General features: G+C 57.3%; 1 protein-coding gene across 7 annotated transcripts; it reads right to left on the bottom strand.

Moving 5' to 3' along the window:
- Window positions 1-1,092: 1,092 nt before the first annotated feature.
- On the bottom strand, window positions 1,093-27,553 carry CBS (cystathionine beta-synthase). Of its 7 annotated transcripts, XM_087418034.1 has the most exons (17): window positions 27,443-27,553; window positions 23,392-23,608; window positions 19,763-19,869; window positions 17,490-17,624; window positions 15,986-16,065; window positions 15,750-15,884; window positions 15,140-15,209; window positions 13,808-13,899; window positions 12,837-12,962; window positions 12,143-12,227; window positions 10,332-10,437; window positions 8,495-8,572; window positions 7,917-8,051; window positions 7,134-7,242; window positions 3,856-3,940; window positions 3,084-3,365; window positions 1,093-1,966 (listed from the first exon to the last, which is right to left on the bottom strand). In XM_087418034.1, exons 2-17 carry the CDS (start codon window positions 23,598-23,600, stop codon window positions 1,809-1,811), a joined length of 1,992 nt encoding a protein of 663 aa, XP_087274160.1. In that variant the 5' UTR covers window positions 23,601-23,608; window positions 27,443-27,553; the 3' UTR covers window positions 1,093-1,808. The 7 variants fall into 7 exon arrangements, with proteins under 7 accessions (XP_087274160.1, XP_087274161.1, XP_087274155.1 ...); XM_087418035.1 differs by lacking the exon at window positions 3,084-3,365; XM_087418029.1 differs by lacking the exon at window positions 3,084-3,365 and having other exon boundaries at window positions 3,850-3,940; window positions 27,443-27,548.
- Window positions 27,554-27,835: the final 282 nt, after the last annotated feature.

Genomic DNA, 27,835 nt, shown 5'->3' with positions numbered 1-27,835 from the left:
TAACTCAGAATGGATAAATGAGCTAAATCTAAGAGCTAAAACTATAAAACTCTTAGAAGAAAACAGGGGTAAATTTTCATGGCCTTGGATTTGCATTCTTAGATGCCACACCAAAAGCATAACAAAAGCAAAAAACAGATAAATTGGACTTCATCAAAATCTAAACAGTGTTGTGCACCTAAGGTCATTATCAAGAAAGGGAAAAGATGGGCTAGCCCTGGTGGCCTAGTGGTTAGGTTCAGCGTGCTCTGCTTGGGCAGCCTGGGTTCAGTTCCTGGGCACAGACCTACACCACTCCTCTGTCAGTGGCCGTGCTATGGCTGTGGCTCACGTACAAAAGAGGAAGATTGGCAGCAGAGGTTAGCTCAGGGTGAATCTTCCTCAGCAAAAAGTAAAGAAAGGGAAAAGACACTCCATAGAATGTGAGAAAACATTTGTAAATCACATATCTGATAAAGAGCTAGTATACAGAATATATAAAGAACTCCTACAACTGAACAACAAAAAGACAACCCAATTTAAAAATGGGCAAAGGACTTTATAGACATTTCTCCAAAGATACACAAATGACCAATAAGCACATGAAAAGATGCTCAACATCATTAGTCATCAGGGAAATGTACATCAGAACCACAATGAGATACCACTGCACACCATCATGACAAAAAAAAAAAAAAAAATCTGGAAAATAACAGGTGTTGGCAATGACACAGAGAAATTGGAACTTTCATGCATTGCTGGTGGGAATGTAAAATGGGGCTGTGGAACAGTTTGGTGGTTCCTCAGAAAATTAAACATAGATTTATCACATGACCCAGCAAATCCAGTCCTGGGTATATACCCAAAAGAATTGAAAACAGGTGTTCAAACAGATACTTGTGCATGAATGCTCATAGCAGCACAATTCACAACAGCTAAGAGGTGGAACAACCCAAATGCCCATCAGCAGATGAATGGATAAACAAAATGCAGTATAGCCATATGATGGAATAGTATTCAGCCATGAAAAGGAATGAAGTACTGGCTCATGCTACAATGTGAATGAAGCTCACAATCATGCTACGTGAAATAAGGCAGACACAAAAGGCCACGGATTGTAGGATTCCATTTATATGAAACATCCAAGATAGGTCAATGACAGAAAGCAGAGTAGTGGTTGCCAGGAGAGGAGGGGAGAGGAGAAAGGGGAGGGACTGCTTAACGGGGTGATGAGATGTCCTGGAACTTGATGGAGGTGGTGGCTGTACAACGCTGGGGATGTGAGAAACGCTGCTGGATTGTACATTTTAACACTGTTCATTTTAGGTTACGTGATTTCACCTCAATTAAAAAACTCCAAACACTCAAGCCACTGGAACCAACCCAGCCCCGAGCGGACAGCCCTGCCGTGAGAGGGACCACGGAACTGACCCACACTTCCTCAGCCCCCTCCGCGCTGCTCCCCATCCTGATTCCTCTCCACGGAAGGCACCCGACCCCTTTAACCAACCTGCCCCAGCCCCTGCACAGGGTCATCGCCTGGCTGAGTTCTTTTAATGAGATTTCCTTGTTGAAACATTGGAAGAGATACTTAAAGAAAAACACATCTGACCTAATAAACCATAAATAGATTCATTCAGGTAGCCAAGCGTTACTAAAAGGAAAACTGGAGCACTCGTGCTGGCCCCAGGCTAAGCACCCCGCACCCACTCCTCGCCACCCGTCATGCAGAGCAATGCCCAGCGCCAGGCAGTCAAAAATCGCACGTCTGTTCGTTGAGTGTGTGTGAAAGCAAAAGACTGGCCCCCGAGTGGACGGCGTGCAGGGCGTCAGGGCTGCGCCGCTGCCCCGGCAGCTCTGGGCTCCACGGCACCTCCTGACTTCCTCTTCCGGTCTCGCTCCTGGGCAGCCACAAAGTTCAGCAGGTCGATGGCGGTGACGACCCCGAACACCATCTGCCTCTTACTGGCCTTCCCGTTGCTGTGGTCTGGGGAGGGAACAAGGAGCGGGCTTAGAGGCGCCTCCGTGGGGAGCTGATGGAGGCAGCGCGCCCACCCCGCTGTCAGAGGCTGAGCCCCAAACTGCTGCCCTGGGGGCCTGGCCCAGGCAGGGAGGGCTCCGAGCCCCTGCCCTGAGCCTGCCTGAGTGTCCACAGGCACCTGGGTGCCCTGGGAGCCCGGGGTGGCACCCAGGGGAGCCCAACGACATGCCGTATACTCCTGACACGAGCTATGTGGGAGACAGCAGGGTCCTGACTTCTCTGAACTGTGCCCACCAGCTAGATGCCTGAGGGTCTCATTGATTCAAAAGAGCCGGTGGATCTTCCTTGGTGCCCAAGGCTCAGGTCTAGGCATGCAATTCCGACACCTCTCACACCCATGAACTATGTCAGCTCACATCTCTGGCCTGTGATTGTCTTAAAACCCACGCCCTTCTCTTAGGCTCAGAATGAATGCCAGCTCCTGGCACCCACACTGTGCAGCTGACGAGCAGAGAGGGTTGTGGGCATGGTTAATTTTATGTGTTGACTGGGCCACAGAGTGCCCAGATATTTGGTCAAACATATTCTGAGTGTCTTTGGATGAGACCAACATTTGACTGGGTAGACTGAGTAAAGCAGATTGCCCTCCCCAGTGTGGGTGGGCCTCATCCAATCAGTTGAAGGCCCAGATAGAACAAAAAGGCTGACCCTCCCTGAGTAAGAGGGCATTTTTCCTGCCTTTGGACTCTAACTGAAACACCAGCTCTTCCTGCCTCTTGACCCTGCTCACTGCCCCTGCAGATCTTGGCTCTTGCCATCCTAACCATGTGAGCCAGTTCCTTATAATGGGTCTCTTCCTCTATATACGTATCCTATCTGTTCTGTTTCTCTGGAGAGCCCTGATGGGTACAGCTGTCGTGATGCACACAGAGGGCCAGGCAGAGCTGGGGAGCGAGTGGGAAATACCTGGATGGATCCTGTTCTGCCTGACCCCATATCCCAGCACCTCCATGGCCATCTGTCCCTCAGGCCTTTGCAGGCAGAGGTCGCACAGGTTGGGGTGGGCCTACTCGGAGCACTTCACAGAAAAACAAGGGGAACCCAGCAGGGACCAGCTACCTGCCTTTCAGGGACTTGTAGGCAAAGGGGCAGCTTTGGAGAAGCCTGTCCAGGGCGGCGTCTGTGCTGCGTGGCCCCGCGGAGGAGGGCAGTCTGTAGGAGCCTCTGCAATCTGGCCCTACAGACCCCTCCGGGAGACCCTTGTCCAGAGCTGGGTCGGCAAACCTTCTGTAAAGGGCCATACAGTCTCTGTTACGACCATTCAGCTCTGCCAACACAGCCTGGAGAGCAGCCTGGACAGCGGTATCTAGCATGGCTGTGTCGAGGCAAACTTGATTTATGGACCCTGAAATGGGAACGCCTATCATTTTTTCTGGAGATGTTCAAATACGAGTAAACGTGAAACGAAGAGGAAGAGCCCTCCCACCCAAGCTTGGGGGTCTGGGACCCTGGACACCCTCCTTTGCCCTGGGAGGCTGCGGTTCTGACCGCAGAGCTACCCCTGAGGGAGTGGGACAGCAGGGCGTACATACGTGCAGCCCCCCACCACTCCGGACCAGGCCTGGTCCCGCGCTGGGTCTAGAGCCAAGGACGGGAGAGAGGTAGACACGGGGCCGCCCCAGGCCCCAGGACCAGCCCTCGGCGGGGCGGTGGGCAATCTGCAGGACCCCTCCCAATTCTCGTGATTTCTACAACCCTCGTCCTCACGCAGAACCAGAATGACACCCTGGCCTGCAGAGAGGTGGTGAGGAGGCCCGGGAAGCGGCTTTGCGAGCAGAGTTATGAAGCACCTCGGGGACACGGCGGCCAGCACTCCCGTCCCCACTTACACTTACACTGGATCTGCTCGTGGACCACCAGGGCAAAGTGGTCCATTTCCAGGATGTGCGAGAGCTTGCCCAGTGGGTCGGTCAGGAGAATCTGGAAGAGAAGCCTCGGTCAGCGCTCACCTGTGCAGCCCAGCCAGGCCCTCAAAAGAAAGGAACACAAGGCAACAGGACAGGACAGGCATCGCTCCAGAAGGTTCTTTTGCTGATTTAGAAACTGCAGGCCCACAAGTCACGCCAAGTGACCCAGAGGCCCTGCTCCTTCCACCAGGTCTAGGTGGGTCCACGTGTGGCCACCCCCTTGGGAAAGGCTGCTGGACTCCTTGCTCCCCCACATCACCAGCGCCCAGGCTGCAGGACCCGCTCCAGCTCACTCTCAGGAGAGACCCTGGAAATGGGGAGGGCGACCCCAGGGCCCCTCTCTCAGCCCAACTGCCATGGAACCGGGAAGTCACAGTGACAAGTTGCCCAGAGGGAAGATGTTTGCTAACAGGGAGAGGCCAACATGGCCCCAATTTTTGTCACTGTGATCTTTCAGAAATCAGTCCGAGGAGGCTGTTCAGCGGTTCCAGCCTGCTCGGCCCTGGGGAGGTGGTTAATCTCATTCCCGGCATTCCACACACACAGGGCTCGGGCAGCAGGTGGATTCAGGCGAGGACAGAAACCATCTCCTCCTCTGGGACTCAGGTTTAAGTGACATCTGCAAGTTGAACTCATTGGAGGCCATAACAGAGATCTTTCTGGTTTTGAATGATCCAAAGGGGAAGACAAGAGCAGGAGAGCAGTAGGTGGGGACAGAGGAAGTAGCGTGCGCGTCCCCCTCTCCCCCCCAGAGCTCTGAAAGTGATGGGCAGCCTGGGACTCCACCCGTAGAATTTTCTGACCACCAGTCACAGCGCAAGGCTCTTAGAAGTGTAGTTACAGACGGAGGGTGTTGGCGGCCCAGCCCCAGGCGACAACTGGTGTTAACAATGGCGTCGGGTCATCTGTTTCCTGTCCCAGAAAAACCCTTTATGGGCCTGGAGAGTCCTCCGCCTCCATGGCCTTCACGGCTGTCAGTTCCCTGGGACGGGTCACAGGGCTGGACGACCCCCTCCCAGGACGTGGTGAGGGGCTCCTCATCAGATGCAGGCTGGACAACCCCTGGGGTGATTTCAAGCACAGCCCCAGAACCTAACCAGGTGCCCTTTCTATTTTGACTCTGGGGACAGAGGCAATTTCCCGTGAAAAGCTGTGGCTCACAGGGCCAGGGGGAGGAGTCGGCAGGGCCTTACACTGCGTGATGGCGCGTTTGGGAGGCTGAGGCCCACTCAGCCTGTGCACAACGGCACTGGTCTGCGGAAGCCAGCTTCCCCCAAACGCTTGCTTTTAGTAGGTCAGAAGACCACAGGGCTCAGGATTCCTCCTCCCCGCCGGGAAAACCCGGGGGTCAGGGGAGTCACGGCTCCTGGGGACCTCCTTGTGCCTCTCACTGCCAGGCGGCCAGACCCCCGAGGGGGCGGCAGGAAGGGCCAGCCCTGGGCAGGTGGGTGTGCCCAGGAGATGGGACCCACTCAGGTTTTATACCGTGGTACCTGGATTCTTCTGGGGACAGGATTTGGAACAAGGAAGCCTGGGACCCCGGCTGAAGGACATCCTGCCTCCTCTGTCTGTACCTGCCCCTCGGTGCCCAGAGCAGAGCAGGCACACTGTGGCCCCACCCAGCCTCTCAGTGGCAGGACATCAAAGCCCCCGCGTTGAGGCCCCAAGGGTCTTGACAGCACTAGAGGCCAGTGGGGCCCGGGGGCTCGGCTACGCCTGGGAGGAAGGGTGTCGCTGGAGGTGTGACTTGGCCTCCGACAGAGGGAACAAAATACAGACTCGATGTTAGCTGTGGCTGCCAGCTCTGCCCTTTGGCCCTCAGGCTCTGCCAGCTTGAAAACAAAACAGAAAATCGAGGAACCCACTGGAGCAGAGACCCGTCCTGGTAGCGAGAGACAGAGGAGGCAGGAGGAGCCCAGCTCACGGGAGGCCAGAGCACGGGCTCAGCCCTTCCCTGAGGGAGGGGCCGGGCACACACACTGGAGAATCAGCACAAAGGCCAGAGACACAAGGGAACAGGACACAGCCACGGACAGGAAGGGACAGTGTGCACGCCACACTGTGGGTGGATTTGAAAACGCCGTGCTGTGTGCAAGAAGCCAGACAAGGGGTACACACATAGGACTATGTGTGCACGAGTCTGGAGGGCGCACACCATCCACAGGAACGGGAAACACATCAGCCATGGCCTGAGAGGGGGTCAGGGATGGGCAGGGGCTCAGAAGGTCACGAGGAAGACTTTGGGGACCACAGATACGTTCGCTCTTGACTGTGGTGATGGTTTCATGGGTGTACATTCATGTCAAAATCAGGAGAGATAATGGGCCTCTCCCATGGGGCTGGGCCTGGCAGGGAGGGACAGGCCGCACCTGTCTCTGTGGTCTCTCAAGCTTCGGGGAGTTAGAGGAGATGGGGTGAGGGGGTCTGCAGGGACCATGCGAGAGTGATGGCAGCAGGGGTGGAAATGGCGAGAAATACCTGGATTCTGGTGACATTTCAGCTGTGCGTGTGACGGGGAACGAGGAAAACCAAACTCCTTCCTAGATTTGGGCTCCACCCCTTAGCCTTTCAAATATAAAACAGCCAAAAAGCCCCCACTGCCACTCACGGGCAGGTCAGAGGGGAACAAGGTTGTGGAGTGTCAGGGGCCACTGGGACCAGGGGGAGGGGATGTCCTGCCTCCACCCACCCTCAGGGACACGGACAGCAGCGTCCAGGTGGCTCTGCCCAGGCCCAGCAGAGGGTGACCATCATTGTCTCAGGACAACCATGGGATCTGATCAGCCCCAGCACAGCAATGGGTGACGCTAGTACTTCCAGAACATTCTAGTTCTTATTAAATAATTAGGCATGCCAGGTATTCTTACATGAATGCATGCCCAGGAAAAAATTAGGGCCAAACGTTGTGGGAAGGATCACGCTGGCTGATGCCCAACGCAGCTGAGATGATGGTCTCCGGGCTGGGCCTGCTTGCGTGGCGGAGATATGGCCGACGCGGGCGAGCCCGCCCCGATGGGAGCCCTCCCCACCTGGGCTTCTCCTCTGCAAAACTGGGGCGAGTTCTCAGATTTATGGGTTTGATGGGGGGCAGCCAGCAGGGGCCCTGCAGACCCCCCAGCGGTGCCGAGGGTTGGGGACCCGGCCCCCTGCCTTCCAGGACAGAGCCGGGTCTGGCACCTACCGCTCTGGCGAAGCGGATCTCGTACCTGTTTGAACTGCCTGTAGATGACTTTGCGAACCTGGTCTGCTGGCTGAACCTTCCCAGCGAGCAAGGATGACAGCATGTTCCCCAGAGTCACCATCCCCAGGATCACCCTGCAGCAGCAGGCAGGGGGCAGGGGGCAGGGGGCAGAGGTCAGCACAGGCGCCTCTCCCCAAACAGCAGAACGTGCGCGCACGGCTGCCCTGAGCGTCAGTGTGGTCTCTGGCCAAACTCGGAACTCCTCTGAGAATTCAACAAGTATCCGCCGAGTGCCTCTGTGTGGCAGGAACACAGCAGTGACAACGCCCTGCCCTTGGTGCTGCCCGCCCAGTGCGGGGAGACGGTAAACTGAGCCCCTTGGGTATTTCTGTTCTGACAGGTGTCGAGGGTGACCAACCCGCTGGGGTGCTGGGACACAGGACTTTTGGGGCCAGCACGGGGACAAGTCCTGGGAGAACCTGCATGGTTGGTCACTGGGGCTTCCACTGTTCGACGTCCAGAGCGAGGCCAGTTATCTGCCACCCCCTCCCGCACACACACCGAGAGCGCAGCGGGGTGGGACAGAGGCGTTAAGGCCCAAAGGGTTACTACGGCCAGCCCCCCGCCCTGGCCAGTTCCCAGGGACAAGATGTCCAACGGGCAGTCTAAGGCTCTGGACATCCCTATGCAAAGTGACCAAGGTCAGCCGGTCAGCTGTGGGGTCCACATGGCTGCCCCGACCAGCGTGGCCGATGCGGAGGAGCAAGGAGCCCAGGTGGGCAGAGCTTGGGCGGGGGCCGAGACTGACCCTGACTCATCGACCACGGGCGCCTGGTCGAAGCCCTTCTCTCGGAGGATCTCGATGGTGTGCTCACAGGTGACCGTGGGCAGCACTGTCAGCGGAGCTGACAGGCTCAGCTCCTGGACTCTGAGGTGCCACCACCTGAGGGAAGAGGGCAGGGCAGGGAGGGCGTGAGCCAGGAGACGGGAGTCAGGGATAGACGCTCTCACAAAAGGGCAGCGTCGCAGGGGGAGACCGCAGGGACAGCCAGCCAGGTGTGGGACACAGCACAGGTGCCCTGGGTCCCAGGGATAAGGGTCCCGCAGCCACACATGTGGATTTCGGGGAGTGGTCTCTGCTCAGAGACGTCCTTGCCATGGCTTCTTTTTTTTTGTTTTTTGGTGAGGAAGATCATCCCTGAGCTAACGTCCGTCGCCAATCTTCTTTTTGCTGAGGAAGATTGGCCTTGGGCTAACATCCGTGCCCATCTTCCTCTACTTTGTATGTGGGACGCCTACCACAGCATGGCTTGACAAGCGGTGTGTTGGTGTGCACCCAGGATCCGAACCTGTGAACCACTACACCACGGGGCCAGCCCCACTCACCACGGCTTCTTCACCGTGAGGTCCTCCTCCTTCAGGAAGCCCTTCTGCAGCATCCATTTGTCGCTCAGGAACTTGGACCTGCAGGCGTCAGAAGTCACCAGGGCCTGGACAGAGGGCCCACTACCGCCTCGGCCCACATTGAGGGGCACATAGTTCTCAGAGGAAGCCCAGTATGCCTCCCCCGACCCCATGGGTCCAGCAGAGACCCTGAGTGGCTGGCTGGGGGCTCCAAGGAGAGGCCTGGGAGCCAGACTTTAGAGACACCAACTGGGAACTGCAGGTCAATGGGGGCATCTGGTCAACCAGAGTACAGGGGCCTGTGGCTGAAGGAGCTCACAGCACAGAAGGTTCTGTCCAGGGACCTTTGCCATCAAGCCCCCGGGGGCTGCCTGGGCAGCCTCTTCCCCAGCCATCCTCTTGTCTGCTCTGACAGAGGGAGCCCGCCCACCCGGGGTCAAAGGACACCAGAGCAGGCCTCGGCGACTGCAGGGACCTGGCCTCAAAGGGCCTCTGAGGACCAACGGAGTGGGGAGCAGAGAGGACCCGCCACCCCTAAGCCAAGACATGCTGAGCGAGAACACACTCATTCACAAACACCCACTCCATGTCTCACACTCACTCCATCTCACACTCACACTCCGTCTCACACTCACTCCATCTCACATTCACTCCATCTCACACACGCTCCATCTCACACTCACTCCATCTCTCACACTCCATCTCTCACACTCACTCCATCTCACACTCCATCTCTCACACACACTCCATCTCACACTCACTCCATCTCACACACTCACACTCCATCTCTCACACTCTGTCTCACACACACTCATTCCATCTCACATACAAACCACACTCATACTCACACAGACCTCCACACTTTGTTACACTCACTCTCACACATGCTCTCACACACACACGTGTGCACACACAGCAGGCCAGCTGAGCACAAGGGGAAATGGTTGTCCTCATGCACTGAGTGGGGTAGGCGGGCAGCCCAGGCTCAGGGCAACCTGGCAGTGGGCACCCCAATGTGAACCACCCCACACTTGGGAACCCAAATTGGGGCACCCACCAGGGGCAGCGGAGCTCACTGGAGATATGTAGCCCCCACAGCTCCTGGCCAGGGAGGCAGCCCTGAGGGTGCGGGCAGGGAGGAGGGGGGGTCTTTAGATCCTCACCCCTCACTGCCCCAGAGGCCTACTAGAGCAACCTCGGCCCACAGTTCAGCCAGTGACACCGGGCGGCCCATCGGCCCAGGGGACGGGAACTCAAAGCAGGAGGCCGCAGGCCGCCACGTGGGGAGCTGGGCCTGTGGTCTCGAGAGTCGGGACACAAAGTGCACGAGTGCTCGGCACCGTCGACCCGGAGGGACCCCAGAGGCCGCCCGTCAGCCATATCACAGCAAGTCCCCAGATCCCCCCGCCACCGTGTGGGCGAAGCAGCAGAGCCAGTGGGGGCGGGCAGGCGGGCATTCTTAGGGCGGCTCCGTCCTCGCGCTCCCTCGACTGATGCGCCAGGCCCCGAGCTCTCAGAGGAGCAAGGGGGCCTGGGGGCTGCGACGGAAGCAGAGCTGCCCTCCTCGAGGAGCTCTGCCAGCCATGTCAGCACCGCCACCGTGATCGTGCGCTGGCTGTTAAATGTGTCCAGGAGACCCAAGCCGGGGACAAGGCAGGCTGAGCAGTCAGGAACTCCCGAGCTGGGGAGGGACCTCCGCCCCTCCCGTCCTCTTGCTGTGGATCCTGGGGGAGGCAGAGCAGGGAGCAGCGACAGCTCCCGGGGGGCGCCAGAAGAGGGGGAGGAGCAGACCCCGAGGGGAGAGGAGAGCGCCGCTCACATGTAGTTGCGGACCGAGTCGGGCAGGATCACCACGCAGCGCTGGCCCTCCCGCAGCTCCTGGGCCGCCTTCACGGCCGCGGCCATGGCGCTGCCCGCACTGCCACCTGCGAGAGGGCCGGGAGTCAGGCCTGCAGTGTGTTAGTGCGCAAGTGCGTGTGTACGTGTGTGTGGATGCATGTGTGCACACCCGACATGATCTGGAAGGATCCGCGGGGAACCATCCACAGGGCCTGCCTCTGGGGGGAGGCGCTGGGCTTGGGGTGCTGGGAGGACCCCCACTTCTCACCGTCCACCTACATTCTCCTCTTGTACCACTGAATTTCACATCTGCTCAGGATTTCACAACCAAGCCCTCCCCAAGGAAACACGAAGACCTGGAGCAAATGGGATTCCTCTCAGTGGGGAGGGCTGATGCCGGGGGAGGTGCCACCATGGGGCTTGAGCCCAGAGGCAAACGCCACCAAGACCGACCCGAGCACCAGGGAGGGCCGCGCTGATGGGGCCCCAGCACAGTCGCATGTCAGTGACCACTCACAGCCACCCGCGAGGCAGGCGACACCGTTCCCCACTTTACAAACAAGACGTCCCGGGCCCAGGAGCCTGAGTCAGAGGCAGAGGGACGGATTCCTAGAGGTGGCTGTGCTCTGCCTCGCCCCCATAGCCCCTCTGGGCTGAGTTACAGAGGCATCATGTAGCCCCCAAGAGCGTACCCCACAGGAAAAGGGGCCCTTCCTCCTAAATGATTGTGGTGGGCCCTCCTCCAGCATCGACCACTCAGGCTTAATGTCCCCTGAAGATGGGAACAGGGGACACTCTGAGAACACCACACATCCAACAATTATGATCAAAGTCGCCTTTTCATAACATCATTTTGGAAATTTTTTTTCAATCAAAAGAGGCTTATTTCCAATCTCTAAGTTGGGGCTTGGCTGTCCAGGGACCCGGCCATGCTGAGGGCGGATCTCCTTCCATTTCCTCTGTCCCCACCCCCAATGTGACACAACACAGAGGGACGACGGCACATTTCAAATGACCGCGTGTTATATTCCCTGCATGAGTTTTAAAGTGGATGCGTGCTGCACGTGCTCTCTGTATGTAAGTCCCCTTGATGGAGGTCAAGCCTCTTCCCTCGTCTGTCCTGGACGGGCCTCGGAGCCTCCCAGAGGAAATAGAGCTGGCAGCAGCGTCATCCCGTCTCCTTCCAGCCTCGGAGGCCTGAGTGACGGACACCCTCCAGCCTCTCCCGGCCCCCGGCTGAGAGTCGGAGCCCCGTGGATAGGGATCCCCCACCCCAAGGTAGTGCTGGCCTTCATTGAAAGAAACAAGTGTCCTGAGAGCACTGGCCTCACCCCAAAACCCAACACCCAGATGACGGTGTGGCCAGGACCCTCCTCACGGTGGGGGCCCCCAGAGGCAGACGCTGCTCACCGGGCCCCACGACCTGCTCTACTGGGAGGGCAAAGACAACAGCTGCTGCCTGGCTCTGTCAGGCTGCCGGGGCTCACCTGTGCCCAGACCCCTCGCATCTCCTGCTCCTCCCTTCTCATTCTGTGTCCTGTGCCCCCGTTCTCAGCGAAGGTGTTAAACGTGGAAAACAAAGCACATGGACCGGGGGGACCCCAGGAATATTGACCCTTCTCCGGCCACACTCTGGAAGGGCGCTCGACACCCCTGCACCTCGGCCTCCTGCCCTCGCCTGTGGGGGTGACCCTGCCAATCTGGAGGATAGGCAGGTGGACCTCCTGAAGGGCCAGCGCCCCGCCTGTCTCTGCACCCCGGTCGCCTCCCCCCAGCCCGCCCGCCGCTCACCGCACAGCAGCCCCTCCTGCGCGATCAGCATGCGGGCGAAGGTGAAGGACTCCTCGTCATTGCTCTTGAACCACTTGTCCACAACCTGCGGGCAGGACCCAGGCTCGGGAGGGGCGTGGGCAGCTGGATGGTGGGACCCCACAGCCCGCGTCTGCAACCTCACAGATGACCTCGGTCCAGGTGGCCGTGACCTTCAATGGACGCAGCCCCTCTTCTGGAATCCGGGGCTCACGTCCACAAACCCAGGACTCCGCCTCTCCCAGTTCCAACATATTTTGCACGTAGCAACTAAAACCACCCTCCAGCCCCTCTGCGTGGCCTTATGTCCCTGCAAAGTCAACTCTAGGGTCCTTAAAAAGAGCCTTTTCTGGGGTCCTTACCTTTCCCACGTCCACCTTGCTCACCTGCCCAGCTGCCCGGAGCTCGCTCCCTTTGCAGGGCTCTGACTTGTGCACAATGCTACCCCCTTGTCTTTGCCCAATGGGTCAACAGCACATACTCGATACAGCACTGCACGTCCTAGTCTTGACGTTGGAGACTACGCTTCCTCTGCGTGCTGGTACAGTGCTCACTTTTCTGCTCCCACTCAGCAGGAAAGCCAGGCCAGCTGTGACAGCCAGTAACTGGACATGCCCTGAGGGCCAGAACTGGTCACCTGGCCTGCCCTGCACGGGAAGTGCTTTGGCCCACCCACCGTGCGGTCCAGCACCGTGGGGATGAAGTCATAGCCGATGCCCTCCACCTCGTAGGCTGTCTGCTCCGTCTGGTTCAGCTCCTCGGGCTCTGCCAGGATGGAGCCTTCGGGATCCACCCCGATGATCTGCGGAGTGGGCGGCGTGAGGGCTCAAGTCTGGCAAAAGTCTCACCCGGATGCTCCCGTCTATGATCGAGGCGGCCAATTCCGCCGCTAACAGGTGCCTGTTAATGATCTGCCCGTGGGATGCGGGCCTCGTTCCCGGACCTTGGGGGCAAGACTCGAAACCCAGAAACCTAGGACTGGGCGCCGGGAAGATTACAAGGAAAATGTCCGGCTCAGGGCACTCAAGGGGACAGCCAGGGGAAGCGGCTCCCCAGGGGAGCTCCTCCTGTGCAGGGTGCCCCAGGACAGCCCAAGAGACCACCCCCGGGGGACAGGCAGAGCCGTGGGGACGAGAGGCGGTGCTGGGCACTGTCCTCTTCCTGGACAGCACAGAAACCGTCAGAGGGAGAAGATGCGCTCAGCACCACCAGCCGGGTATTCTTACGAGCCCCTCCCCAGGCCCACTCTCAACCCCAAATCCAGTGCCCTTCCCCGACTCTCAAAGCCCCAAGCGGGGCAGACGCAGGACCTGAACCTAAGAGCTTAGAGCTTCTGGAATGATCCTTGGAGGCCACCCAAATCGACTCTCCCATTTGGGCACCTAGGCCTTGGGTCCCCCGGCCCCTTATCTCCCAGGCAGGTGCAGATACACCGTGTAAGACTCAAGGCTACGTAAGCAGAAATGTCGGAAACAAGAACTTTCAGCTCTAAAGCAGAGGCCATTCTGGGGGCCAACGCCAAGGAGCTTGATGACTGCACCCCCAAATGCGGTTCAGGCCGCAAGTGAGAAACACACGCCCGTCCAGCCCCCTCTCCCGGGCAGGGCCCACATGCCTCCCCTGGCCCCGGGGCCCCGGCTCACTCACTTTGCATCCAGGGCACTTCTCCTTTAGCTTCCTGGCAACGCCCGTAATGGTGCCACCCGTGCCCGCTGAAGCCACCAGCATGTCCAGCTTCCCTGGTGGGGGAGAGCCCCCGTCAGGGAGAACATTCTCAGGCCGTAACCCAGCCAGCCCACAACTCTCAATAGTAAGTGAAAACATACTCAACCAAAATGAAGGCAGGTTATCAAAAAGTTCAAAATAAAAACTATTCTCAAATGTCAACAGCCTCTCATCATAGTCCTTTATCTTTAAAAAGCATTCATAGTAACAGGGACCCAGTGAGTTTCATTTCAGTCTTTGCTAAACATAACCACTGAAATCCCTGTGAACCCATAAAGCCTGTCTGGAGGCACGGTCGCACGGCGGGGACAGGGCACAGTGGCTCAGGAAGAGCCAGGGTCTTCACTACGCCCCTTCTTATGCTGTTTGGTTTTGGAGGATGCGAATAAGAGAAGTGAATTATAAAAGGAAATGGAATAAGGCACTCAGGCTCGGCTCAGAAATCATCTGGGCTCTCCCGCTGCCAGGTGCCAGCTCAGGCATCCTGCAGACAAGTCGGCGCGGGCACCCCTGCCAGGGCAGAAGGGCTGTTTTTGCCAAATGGAGGAATTCTCACACATAAAACCCGGGTGAGCAAATGCCTGTACTCTGCCGCCTGGCTCCTGGGCGTGGAATGAGCCTGCACTTTTAAGCTAATGTCAACACCCAGTGCCCACACCAACACCAAACAGGAAGCCAAGGGTGCCAGCCTCCCTGCACCTTCTCCCTAAAGTCTCTCAGGGAAACAGCCCATCAGAAAACATCACAACCCCCACGGGCCTCGGCGCTGAGTTCGTGGAGAGGTACCAAGGAGCCACAAGTCCATACAGAGAGTAAGCTAATCGTTGATGTCACCCCTCGGGTTCCGGAGATGAGATAACCTGAATGCTGAATCGAACGGCCGGGTTGGGGCTTGATGCCAAGTGTCATTTGGCAACATGAAGCCCTGGCTGTGGCTGGGGCCACCCTCGTTCTCTGCGCTTGGGAGCTCCTACAGGTCTGGAGGACAGTCTGCTGGGTAAATAAATATGACTGCATGATATGTTTGGTGTTATAGGAGAGGCACGGGCAAAGTCCAAGAGAGCTCAACAGAGGGAGGAAACTGCTCTAGGGAAATGCTATATAAAGCATTTCACAGAGAGGGGAACCTCTGAGCTGGGTTTTGAAGGATGAATAGGAGTTTACCAAGGAGAGGGTAAGTGACTTGCTCTCTCCCAGGCAACCAGGGGTAGATGCAGTCAAGAAGGACAGAGGGGTTAAGAGAGAAATACACACCATCACACTGCTGCAGGATCTCCTCGGCGGTGGTGTCGTAGTGAGCAAGGGGGTTGCTGGCATTGCGATACTGAGTGGAAAGAGAGCAAACGGGCGGCGAGTGAGGTCAAATCTACTGAACTGGCACAGCCACGGCACATCAGGCAAACAGCTCAGTGTAAGCCAGAGAGGATCCCAGCAGCTCAGGGCAGAGCGGGCAATGGCACAGGCAGTTTTAGGAACCTCAACAGATGCAAAGCATTAAACCCAGTTCTCCAGAAGGTGTGATCTCTGAATTAACTGAGAAGTGAGATAAGACAGAAGAGCTTCCGGTAAAAAGATTTTTATGCATTTCATGCCTGTAGAGAGCTTCCAGGGTCTTCGGCAAAGGGCATTCCAACCCAGCGCACTGAGCTGAGCCCTCCGAGGCAGGCATGGACAGCAGAGAGCCGAGGGCTCGGCCGACCCCACCGGCCACACTCTGGGGGACCTAACCCGGTCGCAGAGAAGCCAGTGACCGCGTGCCAGGGCGCCAGTCCCCTCAGCAGCCCCTACTCCTGCAGATGCAGCACCACCCCCAAACCCCGACGGAGATCCCCCCAGGAATGCCCACACTGAGCCCACGCCTCACTTGGTCCAGGATGTGAGAATTGGGGATCTCGTTCCTCAGTCTCCACGCCACCCCCACGTGTGACTCTGGGGAGTCAAATCTGGCGTTGGTGGGCGTCCTCACGATCTCGGCCCCCAGGGCCCGCAGGATGTCCACCTGCAGAGGAAGCCACTGCCTTCGTCTACCTGCCAGGCCTGCCACGCAGGGGCGGGGGCTCCCTGGAGATGGCCCCCACCCGCCCCGCCCCGCCCACCTACCTTCTCCATGCTCATCTTCTCCGGCATCACGATAATGCAGCGGTAGCCCTTCACGGAGGCAGCCAGGGCCAGCCCGATCCCTGGGGACAGCACACGGGGTGAGAGGGGGCCACGGCATGCCCAGACCCTGCCCTGCGTGCCTGCAGCCCAGCCTCGAGCCCAGAAGGCCCAGGGAGAGGGCACTGCAGGATTCCAAAAATGCCCCACATCGTCCCCTTCTGCCCTCAAACGACGGAGTAAGGAGAGAGAAGGCTGGAGATAGAAATAGAAAGTCGTGTGCTCAGAGAGGAGAAGCAGAGGGGAAAACGTGAACTCCAATAACTCCAGCTTTCGCTGGGCACCCACGCCATGTCCTGGGCGATGTAGTTGGTGATAATGACCCCAACCACAACAGCAGTAAGAGCCAACACGGTCGAGCTCGCTGTGAACACGCGGGATCCTTCAAGAACAGGGAGAACAACCCTGAGGTCGTTAGAGGTTGGCAAGGCTGCCACTCCCACCACGGGCGTAGAGGGCACAGGCCCGGGGCCTCTCCTGCCTGGTTCCACAGAGGTCAGGGCCACCGTCCAGAGACAGAGCGTCAGGCCCAAGAGGATTATCGACAAGCCTTAAGATCTAATGGAATTTGCCTCGCTAGGTTTCAGACTTGCTTGGCACCCATCACTCCTTCACTTCTGGAATGGGATCGTTCATCCTTCCTGTCCGAGCACTCCGTCTGGAAGCCCATAACTGGTCTGGCGTCACAGGTTCCCAGCTGGAGGGGAATCTACCTCAAGATACCTTATGCCCCAAGTCTCATCCATCTGATTTAGATGAGATCTGGGACTTAGAGTAGACGCTGGAATGGGCTAAGACCTTTTGGGGCTGTTGAGATGGGAGTGACTGTATTCTGCATGAGAGAAGGATGTGAACTTAGGGGGTCCGATGGCAGAGTGTTATGGACTGAACTGTGTCCCCCCAAAATTCACACGCTGGAGTCCTAACCCCCAGCACCTCAGAATGTGACTGCATTTGGAGATGGGGTCTTTGAAGGGGTGATTAAGGTTACATGAGATCACGTGTGCGGGCCCTAGTCCCATATGTCTGGTGTCCTCATAAGAGGAGATCAGGACACAGACACAGAGGGACAGCCACGTGAGGACGCAGGGAGAAGACGGCGTCTACAAGCCAAGGAGAGAGGCCTCAGGAGGAACCAGCCCTCCCACACCTGGATCTTCGCCTCCCAGCCTCCAGACTGTGAAAGCATCCATTTCTCTGGCTGATTAAGCCCCGAGGCTGTGGCAGCTGTCACCTCGTCTCTAGGACACTAAGATAGACTTTCAGTCCCAGGTGTAGCTCCTCGGGAACAGAATCCGACATCATCGACGCAGGCCTGGACGGCAAGATGTCAGGGAAGGCTGGGCTCGTGTGCAGGGGTTGAGGAGACTGCTGAGGAAAGAGGCCGGTGCATGCGGCAGCAGGTCACTCCAGGCCAGGGGACCCTCCTGGCTGGTTCAGCACCCACCTGTGTTCCCAGACGTCGGCTCAATGATCGTGTCTCCGGGCTTCAGAATCCCAGCCTGCTCGGCATCCTCGATCATCCGCAGGCTGATGCGGTCCTTCACGCTCCCGCCCGCGTTGAAGAACTCACACTTGGCCACTGGGAGCCAGAGAGGAATCAGGAGCGAGGGAGAGGCCCCCCGACCCCAGACTTATCCCACTGTCCCTTCCCCATTAACAGCCCAGGATGCAGGGACAGGCTAGGTCTTTCCAGTTCTGTAAATCGCCCCCTCTCCATTCCCACCTCCCACCTGCACCTGGAGGAGGATGCTCACCCCTCGGAGCTTCTCCCACCCACCCATCCCACCCGCCGCGGACCACATGGCAACTCCGAGTGAATGAGACAGAAGCCCCCCAAGGAGCTCCCCACCAGGTGGATGGACCAGACCCCCTCCCATGGGGCAGCACAGTCCCAACAGCGACAGCCTGAAGGGGGTTGCTGATTTGAGCCCCTTAATGCAGGGCAGATGGCCCGGCCATACCCGGAGGCCCCGCCAGATGACTTGGTGTCCTGAAGCCACAGCCCCCAGGTCACACCTCCTGACTGGGACCCGAAAACCTTCCCCATCTCCTCCTATCGCCCTCCTCCCCTGGGAGAAACGCCCAGTGACACAGGGCTCTCCGCGCTCTCCCCAAACCAGCCACTGAGACATCCTCTCCTGCTCTTTCCTTGTGGGAGGACTCTCCCCCACCTCTTAAAAATACGTTGTGTTTGTAAAAGGGGGAGATACTTCCACATGTGATTGGAAGGACCGGGACGGGCCCACAGCAACAGCAAAACCACCTCCCTCCTAGTTTGTCCTGGTTTCTGAAAACCCACCACTAGACAGACTTTATCTTGAGAAGTAGGAGAGGCCTCTGCCGAGACAAGTGTGTGTGTGTGTGTGTGTTAGCACGTGAGGTAGACAGGGGCTGCCTGACTATTCAGCAGGCCTGTGCCCCAGGACCCTTCTAGGTCCTGAACTTGAACCATTTAGATAATTCTAACTTGCCCATGGGAGGGCCAGCATGAAGCAGGGATCTGAGCTGACCAGCCAATGGCCTCAGGCAAGCCACGTAACCAATCTGAGCCTCAGTTTGTCCATCTATAAAATGGAAACACTAAAACATACTTCAGGAGTTACGGCTAAGCTTTGCATCAGGCCATGCCTGCTGGGTCCTAGTTAATGGTCTCTATTATCTGATGAAGAGCACAGAGCAGGCCCTCTGGGCTTTGGGGGTCTCCGGGGGCCATTCCGATGTAGCCTGCGTGCCCCAGCCCTGCCCGGGAGGGTGGGCTGCTCACTGCTTTTTTAGTGAGGTCTTTCCCTGGAAGGTGGAGGCAGGAAGGCTCTGAGGATGATGCCCCAGGAGAATCAGCCATCACGGCGCCATCCGTCCCCAGGGGGTGCCACTCCCAACAAGCCGACCCTCAGGACCCCAAGCCCCACCGCACAATCTTGCTGATCTGTCCCCTCCACTCACTCTGCCCGGCCGCGCTGCACCTGGTCCCCCTCCGGGGCCTCTGCACCTGCCGCTTCCTCTGCGACAAAGCTGAAGACTACTCGGCCCCGTGTCAGGGAAGACACTCCCACCCTCTTGTGTTCCTGGAAACAGCTTCCTGCAAAGAAGCCCCTTCACCACATGACCTAGATAAGACTGGCGGGGGACCCCCTTGTTTTCCTAGGACAAGGCCAGACAGCCCCCCAAACTCCCACTGTTTGTCTCATAAACGACAGAGGAGCTATCTGTCCCCACAAAACTAGCCAAACACAGACATACCACTTCCCGCCCAGCTGACGACCGAGACCCCTCATCTCAGAGACCGTCCCGGTGGTCCCATCACCCCGGCGGGAGCTCTTCTACTCCCCCCCAGAGAAGGCGGAGGTGGAAGGGCTGCGTGCTGCTTCTCGGATCTTGGGGCCTCCCCCTCCTGCAATAGCTGAGTAGGATCAGTGTCCCTCAGGCTCAGGGGACTTCTGCCCAAATGTGCCTCCTGGGTCTAGACACGCTCTCTCCTACACCCGGACCTCAGCGCACAGGTCACCTCGTCCCTCACCACTGACCCCAGAGTGGCCAGCTTAGTCACCCTGTCACATTATCTTCCTGTCTTACTTGATATGGTCTCGGTCCTTCATTAACCAGCTTGTTTCCTGGCCTCTGTGCCCCCGAGAGGGTCTAAGTGGTCCCCTAACCCCCCGGCCCACCGAGCCGCTGCTAGGGACAGATGACGCAGGACGGAGGAATCAGGGTACTCACGGAGCTCACACTTCAGGCCAAAGTTCTTCCCGATCTTGTTGATTCTCACCATGGGAGTATCCCCAATTTTCTTCAGGATATCCGGCAAGATTTTGGGGGATTTTGTCCTAAAACAGAGGAGTCCATGATTATTCAGAAAACAGATCAAAACAGGACCAGCCTTGGCAGTCCAGCACATTGTTTTAAATAAATCAAGAAACAGATCAAAGAATTGGCTTTAATGAGGGATCTGAGTGGTGATGACAAACCTACTCGTGGAAATTAAAAGGCCACAGTCACATTCACACACACGCACGCGAGCATATGAGCACACCTCACAACCTACGGAAACGAACAGTGTCTGTAGTTCAGGCAACAGTCAGCCACACGGATGCCATTCCCTGGGTTTGAAAACACACGATGGTATCGTTAAGACAAGATGGTAACGTAAGACAAAATGGTAACGTAAGACACAATGGTAACGTAAGACGGCATCAATGGGCAGCTGGGTGAAGGGGACACAGGACCTCTCCCATTATTTTTGCCACTTCTTGTGAGTGTTCAACTGTTTCCAAATAAATAAGGGTAAACTAAATAAACACTTAGTTTATTAGTTTAGATATATAGTTTTAGGTTATAGTTTAGACTTCAAAACAACAAGTCCTGGTCCATCCAACTGGGGACCTTCAATTCCTTTCATCTCTCGACTCCTGGGATATCTCCTTTTCTTTTCTTTGATGAGAAAACTCGTGCCGACCCCAGGGTGGAGACCCTCACACTGTGTGCCCACCAGGCAGTGACAGGGGCCTGGCATCACTCAGAAAGTGTCCGGCATGGGCAGTGTGACACATGATACTCGAGACAGAAGAACAAAGACCACGGCGGGTCACGTGGCCCTTGAGGTCAGGGTCAGGACGGATGCTCAGGTGGACCTCCAGGCTCAGAGTGGGCTTTCCTTATCACAGACCCTCTCCCTTCACATTCCAGTGGCTGGTCCCCTCTCCCCAGGTTCTTCCACTCAACACGCTGGTGACAGGTGACAGGTGGGTGTGGGACGGCCGCTGCTCAGCAGCATCTTTCTGTGTGGGTGTGACCGTGACACAGTGTCTCCTGAATGGCCCCACGATGCTTGCTCCTTCCTCATTCTCAGGGACTGGTGCCACACTCTCTCCCCAGGGGTCTGTGTCAAGCATGTGCTCACTGAATATTCATCCGGGAAGATGCACAGCTGACTTGAGTTTCAAGACATGCAACAGCTTCTCATGTCCTTGGAGTTCTCAGTTACCTTTCCACGGGTCTCAAACTCGAGTGAGCCCCAGACACCGGTGCAGGAACCCGTTAAACTCGCAGACTCCTTGCCCCACCCCTAAGGTGGTGCCCCAGCTCCCCAGGGGGCCTGGGGCAGCTAAGGAAGTCTGCATTCCACCCGCAGCCCAAACAGCAGCTAGACCCACGGCTGGAATCCACTGCGCCCTTCCAAGGTGGCGAGGAGCTACAACGGACACCCCAAGCCACACCGGAGCAGGCTCCTCAAAGATGGTGCAGGAGGGGGCCGGCCCCGTGGCTTAGTGGTTAAGTGTGCGCACTCCACTGCTGGCGGCCCGGGTTCGGATCCCGGGCGCGCACTGACACACCGCTTCTCCGGCCATGCTGAGGCCGTGTCCCACATACAGCAACTAGAAGGATGTGCAACTATGACATACAACTATCTACTGGGGCTTTGGGGGAAAACAAATAAACAAAAAAAAAAAAAAAAAAAAAAAGATGGTGCAGGAGGGATGGTGGGGTGAAGGGAGAACCTCGGGGGGCAAAGGGCTCCTGACCCGAGCCCCGGAGGGAGGCCAGGCCCTCTGGGGGACACTGGGGATTGATTCATTACCTAGTTAAAGCCAAGGCAGGACACCTGTGGGGGAGGAACAGGAGGGCTGGTGGGTAGCTGAGTTATCCCGTCCCCACCAGGGCTGGCGGGGAGCTCTGGGTTCCCGACTCAGCACCGGGCCTTGGAGGGTAGAGTCCCCGAGAAGCCTGCCTGAGGTGCTCAGGGCAGAAGCCCCAGGAAAGAACCTACCTCAATTGCTTTTACTTTGACAGCCCAGGACGATAACCCCACAGCATCTTAGAAGAAACCCCAAACTCCTTACCAGGGACGGGGCCCTGCCTGCTCCTCCCTCCCCTCAGTCCCTCCTCTCTGCTCTTCTCACTCTGGTCCTCTTTCTAAGCCCACCCTCCCTCGGAACCGTCTGGAATCCCCTTCCCCCAGTATCACGTGGCCAGCACCTTGTGCCTATCCAGGTACCAGTTCCAGGGCCGTCCCCAAGCTGCCTCGCCAGGGCACCCTCTGTGTCATCACCCTAATGCTCTCACCATCAGGGTCCCCTAGGCCATCTCCTTCAGGGGACCTCGGTCTAGTGTCCTCCTCGCAGGTGAGCCCAGCTCCCTCATAACCGTGTGCCTGAACTGAGACAAGCGGTTCCCAGATGGGACGGCCACCCCTTCAGAGCTTTCTAGAGGGCTAATTCGGCCACCCTGTGAAGGGCAGGTGTGATGCTTTTTTCACGACTTGGACAGGATAGCGTCCTTTCCAGCCCAGGCCCAAGGGTTAGAAGCTCAGGGAGCCCTGGGGAGTCCGGGTCTCTCTTTCCCACCCGCCCCGACCCCAGCAGCCACGCCCCAGCCTCACGCAGGCTTTCCGCCCACTGGTCTGGTTTGTCTTGGCAGCGAGGGCTCATCCTGCCCAGCCGGCGGCCAACTTGACCTCCTGAGCTCCTGGCACTGAGACGTGTTTAATGTTGCGAGCGTCTGGATTTGTACATTTTCATTTTCATCTGTTGGCCCCACTGAGGAGCGCACCGCCCCCCCAACCCCCAGCTCTGACGTTAAAATCAATAACCATAAACTCTTATACGGAATAAGAATCAAACATCTCAAGTCATGTTCTTTGACTCGTTTGTTCTACTTCTGTCTGGGAGATTATACTAAGGAAATAATGATAATCCTAAGATATAGTGAGTGAAGTTTGAGTTTTGCAAAGGCTCAGGGATTCGTGTCCCCACCCCCATAGATCCTACACCTGGAACGTGGCACAGGCATGGCAGGTGATCAATAAAGTCGTCGCCGTACCGACGACACGGATGCGGTGTTTCTTACTGCTGTTGTTCATAACGAGATAATTGCAAACATCTCAAAACCCAACAGGCGGCTTAAAAATTATGGTTTATTCATCCCACAGTCTCTGTCCAAGCACAAAAAGAGCCCACCATAGAAAAATACCTCACGACCAGGAGAATGTTGGCAACCTAGAGTTACGTAGAAAAGTGTAGGCATGATGCTAATGACTGAAAATACGTACACTCACCTCAAACACGAGTGTGCAGCCAGACGGGTCTGGATTAGAAACCTCACCTCTACCCGTCACTCAAAGCATGTGACCTGGGCACAGACCTGGGTGCTAGCTACAGGCACACAAGCCTTGGCCTCTCTGAGCCTTGGTCAATTCATCTATAAAGTGCCACCCGCCTGCTCACCACCCATCCAGAGTGATTACAAACGGGGTCACACCCAAGGTCCGCCTGGCTATGTGGCCTCCAGGTAACAAACTCTTCCTTCCAGGTAATGCAGGGACCATCTGGGGATTGTGACCGGGGACTTACAAGGCAGTGTGGTGATGCGGAGAGTCGGTGATGGGTCTGCCCAGCTGCCAGGTACACCTGCTCGGAGCATCGGGGCGGATCCACAGGCACTCCTGGGCTTCCTTGTCTTCCGGGGACCCCTCTGCCAGGCTTCCTTTCCCCAAGGGTGCCCCTGAGAGATGCGGGCACTCTGCAGACCCTTCTTCTGCTTGGGGTATCTCGGAAGGCATGCTGGGATCTGTCAAAGGGAGGGGGAAGAGATGGTTTAGGCCGTTTCCAAACAGTTCCGAAGAGCCTGCTTCGATGTGGTTGGATCCAGGGAATTCTGCTCAGCTGGCCCCTCTGGGTGTGGGGCTCCACTCTCAAGGAGCTCAGCAAGAACAGGCATAAAAACGCAGGCAGCAGCTGCCACGGAAAAGAGTTTAGTGGTTTCTCAAAAGGTTAAACGCAGAACTCCCGTGTGACCCAGCAATTCCACTCCTAGGCATATATTAAAAAAAACGGAACGGATATTTGCACGCCATGTTCATAGCAGCACTATTCACAATCGGCAAAATGTGGAAACAAGCCATGTCTCCACCAATGGATGAAGAAAATGCGGTATATCTACACACTGGAATATTATTCAGCCATAAAAAAAGAAATGAAGTTTTTTTTTTTTAAAGATTTTATTTATTTATTTTTTCCCCCAAAGCCCCAGCAGATAGTTGTACGTCATAGCTGCACATCCTTCTAGTTGCTGTATGTGGGATGCGGCCTCAGCATGGCCGGAGAAGCGGTGCGTCGGTGCACGCCCGGGATCTGAACCCGGGCCGCCAGCAGCAGAGTGCGTGCACTTAACCGCTAAGCCACCGGGCCGGCCCAGAAATGAAGTTTTAAAATCTTCTTAACATGCATGTGCATGTGTGGGTGTGTGGGCATACGTGCATGCACACGTGCACACACACACACAGATGACTACACAGAGGTGATGGATATGTTATCTAGTTTGATTGTAGCGATCTTTTCACAACATATACATAAATCTAAACCAAGCTGTACACCTTAAATACATACCAGTTTTTTGTTGTTGTTGTTGTTGAGGAAGATCAGCCCCGAGCTAACATCTGTTGCCAATCCTCCTCTTTTTGCTGAGGAAGATTGGCCCTGGGCTAACATCCGTGCCCATCTTCCTCTACTTTATATGTGGGCCACCTGCCACAGCATGGCTTGATGAGCAGTGTGTAGGTCCGCACCAGGGATTCAAACCCACAACCCCGGGGCTGCCAAAGCAGAGCATGGGAACTTAACCACTATGCCACCAGGCTGGCTCCAAATACATACCATTTTTATATGTTAAAGCTATCTCAATAAAGTTGTTTTAAAAAGACTACATTGATATGATGGAAACAATAAGAGGAAAATGGAGATAATAATAAATATATTTTTTATCTTAAAAAAAAGGAATGAAGTTTTGATATATGCTACAGCATGGATGGACCTTGAAAATGTTCTGCTTAGTGAAATAAGCCAGACCCAGAAGGACAAATAGTGTATGATTCCACCTAGATGAGGTCCCTAGAGTCGGTACCTAAAATTCACAAAGTAGAATCGAGATTACCGGGGGCTAGTGGAGGGGTAGTCATTGCTGAATGGGTACAGGTTTTGTTAGAGGTGATGAAAAAGTTTTGGGTACAGATAATGGTGATGCTTGCACATTGTGAATGTATTTAATGCTACTGAAGTGTACACTTACATATGGTTAAAAGGATAAATTGTGTTACCCATATTTTAATCACAATTAAAAAAAAAAATCACATGTAACCTTAAAATAGATGAGACGAGAAACAAATCAAAAGAAGGAAAGAAAAGGTGACCCCACACTCAAAGACGAGGCCCCATCGGGCTGCAGCCCTGCCCGCTCCTTCCGGTCAGGACTGAACAGATGCCCGCCCCCATCTTCAGAAAGACCAGGACTGAATTCAGCCCCTCTTCTGCTCCCTTTGATTCTCACACTGGACAGGAAGACAAGTCCACAGCTAAATGCAGCCACCACTCACCAGATTGATGACTGCAAATTCACCCCAGTTTAGACTCTGTAAGGAGACGTGACACCTAAATGTAATTAGGTCTCCTGGATGAAATCCTGGAACAGGAGGAGGTTAAAGGAAACCAAGGAAATCTGAGTAAGGATGGACTTGAGTTAACCTAAAGGAGCTCATGGTACTGCATGTGGATGAGGGTGGTCTCTGATCACACCACCACCGCTGTTCCCAGAAGCAGGAGGGACCCCAGACCCCAGCCTTGTGCCTCCTCTGCTCCCCAAGACACTTCGGGAGGCAGTTTTGCTGTGAAAAGGTCGAGTGGCCCAGGTGGAACTGAGCTGAAGGTGCCAGGGCTCCTCACCTGCAGCTGTAAATAGAGGCTGGTGGACCTGCTCCCTTTCTTCCACCCACCGGCCCAGCCCCGGGTATGCCGGCCATCAGCAAAGATGGAGGCAGCCCCCAGCTGCTCCCTTTCTTCCAATGCAGGTGACCAGATGCAGACCAGCGCCCAGCAGATCGCCACAGATGCCCAGGCCAGAGCCTGTGCAGAAGGGAGGCAGAGACCTCCCTACCCCTTTGAAATTCACATCCCTTTGAAATTCACCAGGCTTTCCGGAGGGAATCCAGCCTCCCAGCCTTTCTGCCCCAAACGTCCCTAGAGCGGGGGTTCTTTCAAGTCTTGGGATCACCGACTTCTTTTTCAGAGGTTCGAGTAGTCCACGAAGCCAGCACGGATGTCCCGCGTCCTTCTTCCCCAACCTTTTAAAAAGCCCCGCCCTAAGCGGAACGGCGACGTCTCTCCGCGGTGCGCCCGAGTCGCCTGCAGGGAACTGAGTCTTCCACCTTGCAGAAGCCCCTCTGTAGTAGACCCCCCATCCCCATCAGAGGCCGACAGCCCGGCTGCACCCAGGCCGGGTGAGCGCGCGCTCGGCCGCCCGCCTGGCCAGAATGCCGCGCAGCCCCGGCCCAGAGACGCAGGCAGCCGCGCGCCTCCTTTTTGGCGACTTGCCTCGCCTGGCGCAACCTCCGGCAAGGTAGGGGGCCGCTGGGAACACAGATCGCAGGCGACCCACTCTCCGAAGAACTCAAAGGCACTCGGTGGGACGCCCACTTGGCGACCCGAGTCCGAACCCACGGGCTCTGGCCCGGCCGGCCCGGTCCGGCTGCCCACGGCCACAGCGCCCGGCGGCCCGACGCACATGCGTCCCGGGGAGGCGGGCTCACCTGGAGCCGCCCGGCTGGCTCCTGCCGCACCTTAAACCGCCAGACCCTCCCGGGGTCACGACGCCCCCAAGGGCACGCTGCACCCGTCGGCCCAGAGGGCGAGAGCTAGGGCCAAGGGTGAGGACGGTACCACTCCTCTTTTAAAGTGGGAGGTCCCCGGTGGGAGATCGAGACCCTACAGTGGATCTGGACACCGCTGGGTCACCTGCACTCCTTGGGAGGCTGAAAGTGTTGCGCTCCCGTCCCTCCCCCACTTGCCCATCCCATTCCCCAGCTCAGCCATCCGCCTCACCTAGGGTTCGGAGAAGTGGGGGTCGCAGGGCACCCTCCCTCCAGCCCCTGAGCCCTGAACCCCCCCCTCGTCCTCACGGGCACCCACCTCGCGTGCCGCCCGCGCAACTCCGTCAATATTTTCCCCGCCCCTTACGATCAATGGAAAAAAGTAATTTGCGAAACAGCCATTTCCCATCCAAAATGCAGCGAGAAATCAATGATTGGCACCATTACGGCCAGTCTACCATACGTTCCCTCCCAGAGTCCCAGCTCGACGCTCACAGCTCGCGGCCCGCCCGGTCCGCTCCGCAGCCGCGGGAGTTGGAGGGGGCCCGGGGCCAAGTGGACGTGAACCCCCGGCTTCAGGACCGTGGGAAGACTCTTGGGAGGCGGAGGGTCCGGGGCGCGGGGGCGCCGGCCCAGCTCCGCCGCGTCCAGAGGCGGATGATGCAACTCGGGCGGAGGGGTGGGGCGACCCAGGACCCCCGGCCGGACCCCAGCCCGACCGCTCTGCCCAGGATGGAGAGGGGCTCGGCCGGGCGGGTGCTCACCTGGACGGACACGCGGGAAAGGGGCGGGCTGGGCGCGTCCAGGCGCGGCGAGCGGGGCCACGACGGCTGCCGGCGGAGACGAGACGCCGGAGCACGCCGGCCTGGCGGGGACCCAGCGGCGGAGAGCGGGCGGACGGCGATTGGCCGAGAGGCGGGGGCGGAGGGCCGGAGCCCGGCCAATCCCGAGCTGCCGAGCGCCCCGCCCGCCGCCGCGCTCGTCCCGCCCCCTCTGTCCAGCCGCCGGCCCGCCCCGCCCCCGCCCCATCCCCCCGGACCCCGCCCCGCCCCCAGACCCCTATCCGCCCCGGGACCCCATCACTACCCCACCCCACCCCTACTGCCCCGCCCACACCCCCCACTCCCCATTGACGCAAGAGCGAGCCGGATCTGTCT

This window comes from Ceratotherium simum, chromosome 27 (assembly GCF_057802395.1).
Source record: "Ceratotherium simum simum isolate JZ-2026a chromosome 27, ASM5780239v1, whole genome shotgun sequence".
Classification (NCBI taxonomy): Eukaryota; Metazoa; Chordata; class Mammalia; order Perissodactyla; family Rhinocerotidae; genus Ceratotherium; species Ceratotherium simum.
This window is presented reverse-complemented; position numbering and strand designations above follow the sequence as displayed.

Coding starts and splice junctions, on each gene's coding strand:
- CBS (XM_087418034.1), bottom strand. CDS start 23,600: ATGCCTTCCGAGATACCCCAAGCAGAAGAAGGGTCTGCAGAGTGCCCG. Junction 17,625..19,762: donor TGGCCTGAAGTGTGAGCTCC/GTGAGTACCCTG, acceptor TCTGGCTCCCAG/TGGCCAAGTGTGAGTTCTTC. Junction 3,366..3,855: donor GGTCCACGAGCAGATCCAGT/GTAAGTGTAAGT, acceptor TTCCCATTTCAG/GGTCCATAAATCAAGTTTGC.